Source organism: Prionailurus bengalensis, chromosome E2 (assembly GCF_016509475.1).
Source record: "Prionailurus bengalensis isolate Pbe53 chromosome E2, Fcat_Pben_1.1_paternal_pri, whole genome shotgun sequence".
NCBI lineage: Eukaryota > Metazoa > Chordata > Mammalia > Carnivora > Felidae > Prionailurus > Prionailurus bengalensis.
The window spans coordinates 8,481,467-8,491,197 of NC_057352.1; the positions used below are offsets into that span (position 1 = coordinate 8,481,467).

General features: G+C 64.5%; 1 protein-coding gene across 1 annotated transcript; it reads right to left on the reverse strand.

The window, feature by feature from the left end:
• Nucleotides 1–635: 635 nt before the first annotated feature.
• On the reverse strand, nucleotides 636–9,459 carry PTOV1 (PTOV1 extended AT-hook containing adaptor protein). The gene is made up of 13 exons (XM_043598493.1): nucleotides 9,079–9,459; nucleotides 6,372–6,509; nucleotides 6,174–6,256; nucleotides 6,035–6,092; nucleotides 5,840–5,947; nucleotides 4,127–4,282; nucleotides 3,561–3,647; nucleotides 3,386–3,459; nucleotides 3,252–3,309; nucleotides 2,837–2,941; nucleotides 1,198–1,395; nucleotides 1,040–1,109; nucleotides 636–769 (listed from the first exon to the last, which is right to left on the reverse strand). Exons 1-12 carry the CDS (start codon nucleotides 9,247–9,249, stop codon nucleotides 1,098–1,100), a joined length of 1,248 nt encoding a protein of 415 aa, XP_043454428.1. The 5' UTR covers nucleotides 9,250–9,459; the 3' UTR covers nucleotides 636–769; nucleotides 1,040–1,097.
• Nucleotides 9,460–9,731: the final 272 nt, after the last annotated feature.

Below are 9,731 nucleotides of genomic sequence, written 5' to 3' on the forward strand. Positions count from 1 at the left end.
TCCCCGCAAGGGACACGGCCCCCCGGGGGGGTGGGGTAGGGTCTTCCTTGCGCGTGGCTGCCGGGCTGCAGAACCAGTGCAGGAGCATGTGTGTTGTGACCTGAGGATAAGAGCTGGATTTGGTGAGTGAGAAACTGCGAGCTGAAGTTGACCTTGGGGCAGGGCCTGCAGCAGTAAAGGCGGTGCTGGGAACACAGTCACAGGGGGCAGGTCCCCGGCCCCAGCTTGTGTTTGCTGCTGGCCACACAGTCACAGGGGGCAGGTCCCCGGCCCCAGCTTGTGTTTGCTGCTGGCCAAGCACGACCTGTCGAACCCAAAGGGATGGAGAGAGAACCCCAGCGGCAGTGGGGAGCAGAACCCAGGCATGCGACTGGCCTCGAAGACAGGACCACCAGGCACGGCGGGGCCTGCAGTCTGGGGACCGACCTGCCACTGAAGGCATAGGTGGCTCCACGTGCAGCCCGTCCATCTTCGCTCAGGTGATGGTGTTCTCAGAGCGCCCCCTCCCCCCCCCATCACAAGGATGCACGTTCCCACCCCCCACAGCAGGGGGCGGGCTGGGCCATCAGCTCTCTGGGAGCCAATGCCACCCAGTCTGAGGACCCCCGGCCAAGGCTTCTGGACATGGAGCGCGGTGGCTTTTAAAAGACTTTATTGGGGAAACGTACAGGGGTGGAGACCGTCCTTGGAGACAGCTCACGACGCGGTCCTCCAGCCCATCTTGCTGGGCGGCTGCCATCCCAGGGGCCCCTGCTCAGAAGCATCTGACCTGGGGGCAGGAGCAGAAGGGGAGGGGCTGGACGGGGCCTCCCAGCTCCTCAGGGAGGGGCCCTGGCTCAAAGGGGCGAGCCCTCTCCCCACCCGGGGCTCCACCACCTCCTGGGGGAGAGGGCTGCAGTTTCCCAGGAGGCCTGGGGCTACCGGAAGCTTCCCCGACATGCATCTCGGCTCCGGTCTCCAGACCAGAGTCACACGACTGCTCCCCAAGCCCCAGACACCTCAGAGGGCCCCTCGTGCACTCGGGCTGGGTGCCACTCACCGGTTTTGGCGGGGGCCTCGTCTGTGACTCCTGGAGGGGCCCAGCCTGGGGGTGGCCACTACCCCCCCATCTGCGGGGGAGGAAAGCAGGGGGGCTGCGTCAGTGGCGGGGACTTGGGAAGTGGGGGGAGGGGTGGGGGGTGGGGGTCCCGGCCTCACCCCCCGCTGCTGCTGCTCCTGCTCCAGGTTCCGCTGCAGGACCTGCTGCTGGTTGGCGATGACGCGCCGGATGCCGTTGACGAAGTTGCTCTGGTCGTGGGGGATGAGGCCGATGAAGATCTTCTTCTCCGAGGAGTAGAGGAGCATGAGCACGCGCACCTCGCACGACGCCTTGTAGGAGAAGTGCACGCAGCCGGCCTGGCGGGCGGCGGCGGGGTCACCGTCTGGCCGCGGTGCGGATGCGCCTCCCCACAGCCACCGGCGCCCCTTGGAGCCGCGGCACGCTGCGTCCTGACCGCCGTCCCCCCGGCCCTGGTGTCGCTACCGCTTGGGGACAAGGACACACAAGCCCGCAACGGCCTGGGGACCGACGGGCTCTGCACAGAGGCGCCGGGACTTGGCTGCGATGTGCTCCAAGGAGACCACGGCGCCCACGACAAGCAGGGCGATGGTGGGCTGGCGAGTACGCGGACTGCCCCCGAGGCGCCAGGTGGCCATGGCTCGCAGAAGCCCCCTCGGGCCCCAGGAAGCCCAGCACTAAGTCCCCCACACGTAGGCCCTGGAGCAGCTCAAGTGCCAACCACGAATCCCCAGTGAACTGTCAACGACACTGTTCCCTCAAACCAGGGACGCGGCTGAACGGACAGCCACCTCGGGAGAAGCGCTCCCGCTCTGCCTCCCTGGACCCTGCTCTCCAGTCACCACCCCCGGCTTATAGGTGGGCAAACTGAGGCTGAGTTCAAGGACTCCCAAGGCCCCTCAAACCACAAGGGGCTGTGCCTTCCTGTGCGCCACCCCGGGGAGACGGCGGCGGCAGGTGTCCAGGGGGGAGCCCCTCCGGAGCTCCTACCTGAGCCCCGGCCCCACTGAGGGAGCGCGGAACGCTGGGCAGGGCCGGCCAGGTACATGCGCGGCTTTTCCAGCTTCCCCCGCGGGAGCGCTGTGCTCTCAAACTTTTGTGACACAAGAAATACACAGCCCTCCCTCCAAACGCACTTGCGCTGCTGTGACGGAATCAGATAGTTGGGGACGCATGCCGGCCTGTGACTGCAAACGTCCACAAAACGTGGCGACGGCTGTGCTTTCACAAGCACCGAGACAACGCACCTCCCCTCGCAGACAAACTGAGGTCAAGACCCGCTGGAGGATAAGCCGGCACCTTGAGAGCTCGGGCTGGGAGCAGACAGACCTCGCTGCCTGGCAGGGCTCTTCCGGAGCCTCGGATTGTCCATGAGAAAACCTGGTCCCCGTGGAGGAGGGACCTGGGAGCACCGGGTCAGCACTCAGTGGTTCCAGCCCCTCGAGACTCTGAGTCGACCCTGGAGGCCGGTACCACACCGGGTGCGAGTCCTACTCTGAGCCTCAGTTTCCCCATCTATAAAACGTGTCCGGGACGGCACAGACCCGGGGAGTCCCGTGGACCGGGAGCCGACAGGTGTCTGGACACGAGGCCGACCGGCCGTCACCGTGGGGGCTGCCGCCACTCTCTCCCCAGCTGGCTTTGGGGAAACAGCCACCGGCCGTCATTCGCCTTCTAGTTTTCAAACACAGAGCGGACCCGGCCCCGTCTGCCCAGGGGGGGGCTTTCCGGCCGGCCGCGCCCCCACCCACTCGCCCGGCCCGCACACGCCGCACTCACGAAGCCGTTGTCCATGATCCGGCACAGGCTCTTGAGCGTCTCCAGGTCCTTGGTGAAGTGAAACTGTACCAGGCGCGAGTTCCGGAACAGCGGCACCAGTGTGGTCTGCGGGCAGGCCGGACGGTGCCGTGAGACAGGGCGCCCAGAACGGTCCACAACTATGCCGCCCGGCCTCGCCCCCATCCCCCGTGCCGCTCTGCAGGCCTCGCCCCCGCTTCTGACGACCTCCACCTGGTCCACACCCGCCTATCTTCACTTGCCGGACAAGCTGGCCACAGGGCCCTGGCGCGTGCTGTCCCTCCGTCTAGGATGTTCTCCAGCCGGCAACTCTGGTGCCCCCTTCTCGGGGAAGCGCCCCAGCCACCCCATGGTCTGCTGTCTGTCACAAAGGCCGAGTGCCTCCCATCACACTCACCAGCAGCTGCTGCGGGATGAGCTGCATGTACAGCTTCCTTGGCCACTGCTCGGTCCTCCTGCGGGGCAAGGGGACGGGGGTCAGGAAGCTGGGTCTTGGCAAGACACTGCCTCCGCCCCCAGCCCGGCACTCACAGGATCTCCCCTTGGTTCACGTAGACATGCGACGGCAGCCACCTCTTGGACCGACTGTTGGGCTCAGGCCTGGGCTTTTGGGGAGAGGAAGAGGGGAGACATCAGGAGGGGGGAGGCACCCCAGTCAGCGAAGACACGCTGGTCTTCAGGTCGCCCAGGTCCCCCCAGGACTCACCTCTTGCCACTCCATGACCCCGCTCCACGCCAGGAACTTGTTGTTGACGATCTGAACTGGGCCCGCGACCCCGCCGGGACCCACCGCCTGCGGGAACAGACGAGTGGGGTCGATGCCTGGGAGTGCCCCAGGGATGCTTCTGGGGAACCTCAGAGCTGTCCTGAAGACCCTGGCCCCCGTCTCCAGGCAGTCTGGCCACAGCCCCAGAGCTGGCCCTGCCCCTCAGCTGCTCACAGACTTTCCATGGCTCCCCAGTGCCCCAGAACAAGTCTCAGATGCTCAACCTGGGGTACAAAGCTCACAGGGTCTGCCCCTAAGACCCAGACAACCCTACAATTTGTTGCACAAACAGGAACACTACTCATAAATAACTGGCAAGGGGTGAACCAGGACAGTTACCCTCCAGAGCCTTCCAGCCGCATAGCAGCCCTCCCCATAAGCCTGCTGCCCACCTCCAAGCCCTGCTGTGTGTAGGAGGCCCTCCTGTGAAGAACCGCCCTCCCCCCCCCCCCCCAAGCCGCGCTGACAAGTCTGGGGCAGGGCTGGCCTGGGCTCCACCAGCACACCTGTTTGCGCGTGGTAATGACCTGCCGGATTGCGTTGACAAAGCCGCTCTGGTCGTAGGGGATGAGGCCCATGAAGATCTTCTTCTTGGACGAGTACAGGAGCATGAGCACGCGCACCTCGCAGGGGGAGATGTGAGGAAACAGCATGCACCCCGCCTGGGGGGGGGGGGGCAGGCAGTCAGAGACCCCTCCAAGCTAACCAGAGACTGTCCTGTCTTGGGGACAGGTCGTCACTGGACAGAAGTCCTCAAAGTCGCCCTGTGGCCTTCTGTGACAAGTGAGAGGCCACAGCACAAGGCAAGAGCATGTGAATGTACACTTGGGGGTCTCCCTCAGCTGGTCAATCTGTGGTGAGGGCCTGGGACCCACCGCTGAGACAGGAGGATCCTGAGAGGGTGGCACCTCCCCCGACCTCCACCGCGTCGCCCCCTCTCGATGCCGCTTTGTCCCCAGAGTAGGGCCTGCCTCGGCCGAGCCGCCTCCAGGGAGGCACTGGGGGCAGCCCCAGCTCTACTGCCTCCTACGTGCGTGCCCCAGTGCAAATCACTTCATGTTCTGGACCTCAGTTTTCCCATCTGTAAGATGGCTTAACGACAGTCCCGTGGTCGCCGCTACATAAACGTCTTTACGCGAGACGCCAATGCCTCCTTGGCATGACGTCAGAAAGGAGTGTCACAGGCCTCTCTACCTGGGCTGTCGGGACAAAGAGGCGGCTACCTCGGGGAATACCCCTGACTTGTCCTGTCACCCAGGGGCCACCTGCTCAGGGAACCTGTCCCCTGCCTTCCCGGACCAAGGCGCGGTCCGTCCTCCCAGAGCTACCAGTAGGACCAGGAGTGTGACCGGCCAGGTAGCACAGGGAGCGTGCTGGCGCGCTTCTCCCCTGTGGCCCTCGGGCCCGTCGGCCAGGCAGACGGCAGGCCCTCAGCAAGTGGCGCTGAGGTCAGGGCCGGCCCATCGGGCAAGAGACTGCGCCAATCACGACCCCCGGTTTGTCCGGGCCCCGAGGGAATGGGAATCTACCTGGACATTGGGGGTCATGGCCCGCCCACACAGTAGGCGGAAGGAGGCGCTTGGTCCCAAAGGGGACCCCAGAGCCGAGTCCTGTGGTGCCCCGAGCGGAGGGTCCGCTCTCCTCTCTTGCCACCCACCCCCCACGAGCACCTGTCCCCTTCGGCAACCAGACCCCTGCGGGGTGGGGGTGTTCACCGCTGAGATCAGGGCCCGCATGAGACGCTGGGGCCCAGACCGGAGGGGCTGCAGAGACCACGCCAGACTCACTCCCTGACGGCCCCGTGTCACAGTCACTCACCAGCCCACGCTGACCAGGTGTCGACCACACGTGCAGGCCGCCTCCTCCAACACCACACAAGTTCACTCCCGCTAACCGCCCCGAGGCGTCCCACCGCCAGCCCCGCTTGCCGGATGAGGGAATGGCCCCAGCACGGAGTATCCCCCTGGCCGGGCTCACCCTCCCCGCACCCCCGCGGCCATCTTCAGTTGGGTCCCTGCCACGTGCCGTGTCCCCAACAGGCTCCTAGGTCCCAGGAGGGCCAGCTGGGGCCCTCCACTCACTCGCATCCCTGGCGCCACCGCCCGCGTCCTCCGTGTTCTGCCTTCCCTGACACCCGCGTGTTCAGACACGGACCAAGACTCCTTCGGAGGGAGGCCTTGGGCCCCCGGCCCCCCGCCCAAGGGTCCCGCTCTACTCACGAAGCCGTTGCCCATGACGCGGCACAGCCCCTTGAGGGAGTCGCAGTCTCTGTTGGTGAAGTGGAACTGCGCCAGCTGGGAGTTGCGGAACAGGGGGCCCAGGGTGGTCTGTGGGCGGCCAGGGGACAGCTGGGTCACCGCCAGGGGCGGGGTCCCCAGGAAAACGGGCCTGGGGAGGCCGGAGGTGGGTCTTACCAGCAGCTGCTGCGGGATGAGCTGCATGATGAGCTTCTGCGGCCACTGGTCGGTCTCCCTGCGGTGGGGGAAGGGGGGGGGTGGCGAGTCAGGGGAGCCCCGGCCACCCACCTACCCCCGCCCCCTGTCCGCCACTCACAGGTTCTCGCCCTGGTTCACGTAGGCCTGGCAGGGCAGGGCCCGCTTCAGCTTCGCCGTGGAGTCCGAGTAGGGTCTGCGCTTCTGGGGGCGGGGTGGGGGGGTCACCGGGCACAACCTGGGTGCGCGGGCCCGCCCCACACACAGGGCCAGCCCCCCACCCCCACCCCCGGGCTCGCGAGGGGACCCCGCGGCTCACCTCCTGCCACTCGAGGACGCCGCTCCAGGCCAGCAGCTTGTTGCTGAGCCGGTGCTCGCCCACAGCCAGGCCCCCGAGGGCGAGCCCAGGCGAGGAGGGCCCGATGGGACCCAGGGCCCCAAAGACCCGAGCACCTTGCTGCGGCAGAGGGGAGGGGGGAAGCCGAGGCTGAAGGACCCGCAGGGGCAGCCTGTCCACCACACGCAACCCAGCGTTCAGACCCAAACCCCCTGCTCAGAAACTCCCGGGGCCACGTCCAAACCACTCGTCCCAGGAGTCAAAGACCCCAAGTGGCTGACCTACATATCCTTTCCCTGCCACTACGAGCCCCTCCTCCCCGGCCACTTGTCACCTCAACACTGGTCTGCTCCCTGCTCCAGCTGTGCCCTTGGCCCAGAATACCATCCCTCCCCCTTCAGGAGATGCCACTCACTCACCCTCCTGGCCCGATCAATTCTTGGTCCCTCTGTCCTGACCCAACTCAGAAGCCAGCGGTCCGAGGGTCCAGGCCTCCATGAAGCCCCCACAATGCACACACCAGTCTACACTGCAGCTGGCTGCCTGGCACATGGGTTTGCCCCAACCCACCCACGCTGAAAACTCTTCCAAAGCCCCCCATGGCCCTCAAGAGAAAGTCTGGACTCTCTCCTCCAGATCCTGCCAACCTTTCCGAGGTGGTCGCCGGCCCTCCTTCCCTCCCTTGCAGACCCCGGGTGGGGGGGGGGGCGCGGGGGGGGTGGAGAAGGGAAACCAAAGCACAGAGAACAGAACCATCCAGGGAGGCAGAGAAACTTTTGGAAGAGGGAGCGTAACAACATCAAGAGGGGTTTCAGACACGACATCTTGAGAGTGGTTGCAGAACACCCAGAGAACGTTCCAGCAACAAAGCCAAGGAAAGCTACACGTTCTACTCTTCACAGGGCACTCTCCCAGATATCCTTTTTTTTCCCCCTAAACCAAAGACATCTCAAAGCAAACAAGGGAAAGGCTTTGGAACAGGCTGGCAGCAAGTACTCCCTACAAATCTCACCAGTAAACGCCTCCGGGCAGCAGAAAAAATTACTAACGGGCGTTGTTCTTTTTCATCTTATATTAGAGGGCACCTTTCTGCATTTCCTATAAAGCACACAGATGTTTTCTGTCCCAGAAAGACAGTAAAACTCGGATTTTCCAGGAGCTTAAAAAAGCAAACAAAAAAACCTGAGCAAGCACGTCCTCCACCTGGACAGGTGATTCTGGAATATGGGCAATGGTAGCGGATCAGGAAGAAAACCAAAGAGAATCTTGGCATAAGAACATGTTGGTGCGCGTTCAGGGCCGGGCTGGGTCTGAGATGCAGGACGGGGGTTGAAGTCCCGGGTTTGGAGATGCCACAGGTGGGGCAGAGAACATCGGAGAATATGTGCTTAAAGCCCACAGCTGAAGAGCCTTCGGAGGGCCAGATGAATGCACTTTAGGATCCGGTCAGCGTAAACTGGGAGAGCACGTGTTCGAAGTCTGCTTTGTCTGTGAGGGCCAGCTGACCACGTTAGGCTTAAAACACGTTCTGGTCTAGAACGTAAAGACCGAGAATTCCTAGCTAAAAACTCAGGTCTACCTGCAACAACAGGGTAGCTACGTCCAAGTGCACGACCACAATTAAGGACGAGAGTTAAGTGCGGTCCTAAAGGAAATCTCATATCGGGGCAGATGTGTGCGTTTGACGTGTCAACTGTTTCCTGCACAGGGAAGCCTATTTTGTACTTGGTAGGAGAATGAAAGCCTTAGGGTGCACAGTTTCAGGACCGGGAAGCGCTTTTGAACTAGATGCAGATGCTGAACACATCCCCGTAACACAGTGGAGCCGAGGGGTATGTTTAACTTTTGAGAGACGTTCAGAGTCTTCCTGTCTACGTTTAAGATACGAAAAAACCTGTTTTAAGGCCTGCGTGGAGCTGCCACAGCTCCATGCCACGCACAACGTCGGCGCACGGTATGAAAGAAGCGAACTCGAGAGCCAGCCTAGGTTAAAACGCACATCTGGGCAAGCGTGAAACGCCGAGACGTGCAGGTTTACTAACATTCCAGGTGCGCCTGAAGATTTTTGAAAAGTATGCGCTTAGTTTAGGTCTGGGGAAGCGTGTGCAGTTAACGTCCCGACAAAGCCAGATGTTTACGTTTGGGCTTGTTGCACTCCGTAAGGGCATCCCACATCTGGGCGAGCGTGCAAATCCCGGGCGCACACGCCACGGGCGCCGTGCAGACGCGCGCGGGCCCGGGAAGGAACACCCCCAGGTGCAACACCTGGGCGCGCGAGTGCAACACGCGGGCCCCCCTCGCCGCGGCCCCGCGGCCCCCTCCCCCATTTCCAGATTTCCTGCGCGGAGACCAACTTTCCAATTGGAAAAACAAGCATGCACGCCTGCCGTCGGCCCGCCCGCCCCCCACCCCGCGTTTAAATCGGGACGCGGAGTCAGCAGTAATTTGAGCCCTCCCCGCCCCCGTACCCCACCCCCGCCACCCCAGCCTAAACGCGCAACAAAGGGGAGAGCACGGCGCGTACCACCCGGGGGGGTTCCACGGGGGAACCCGGCCCCAGCCGGGACCACCCTTCGGGTCATCCTGAGACCCCACAGAAGAGGGGGCCGCGGACAAAGACCCGAGCCCGGGGGAGGGGCTGGCGGGGGCGGGGCCGTGGAAGGCTCTGGAAAAAAGGCGGGGGGCTCACCATGGGAGGGGCCGAGCGGGCCCGGATCCGCGGTGGCTGCGGGCCCCGGGGGCTGGCCGGCCAGGAGCGCGAGCGGGCGGCGCGCACCGTGAGGGGCCGTGGGGGGCGGCCGCGACCCCCGAGGGGGCCCCCGGCGCCGGAGCGGTGCGGAGCGCGGCGCGGACGGACCATGGCGGGCGCGGGCCGAGCGGGCTGGGGGCTGCCACGGGCCGCACGGGGGGCTGCGGGCTCCACCGACTGAGGGGCGCGGGCGCGCGGCTTCGGGGGAGACGGGCTGGGCTGAACCAAGCGCGGGGGACGCGCCGCCGGAGAGGGGTCGCCGCGGCCAAACCACTGCGGCGAGCGGGGGAGCGCGGCGCGTACCAACCGCGTCCGCGAGGGGGCGTGGCCGGGCTGTACCAAAATAGGGCTGGGGGAGCCTCTGGAAGCGGAGAGGGTGTGTGGGGCGGGGAACACGGCCATTGGAAGATGCTCTGGGCCTCTCGCGCTAGAGGGGGAGGAACTGGGAAGACGTGCGAGCGACAACTTCAGGGGGGTGTGGCGGGAGAGGCCATACCGAAGGGTGGACGGGGGGTGATAAGCGAAGACGACGATACTAAGTTGGCTTCGGGCTGGGGGACAGGATACCAAGAGACCCTACCCTTAGTCGCGGA

Coding starts and splice junctions, on each gene's coding strand:
- PTOV1 (XM_043598493.1), bottom strand. CDS start 9,249: ATGGTCCGTCCGCGCCGCGCTCCGCACCGCTCCGGCGCCGGGGGCCCC. Junction 5,948..6,034: donor TCATCCCGCAGCAGCTGCTG/GTAAGACCCACC, acceptor GGCCGCCCACAG/ACCACCCTGGGCCCCCTGTT. Junction 3,648..4,126: donor TCATTACCACGCGCAAACAG/GTGTGCTGGTGG, acceptor CTGTTCCCGCAG/GCGGTGGGTCCCGGCGGGGT.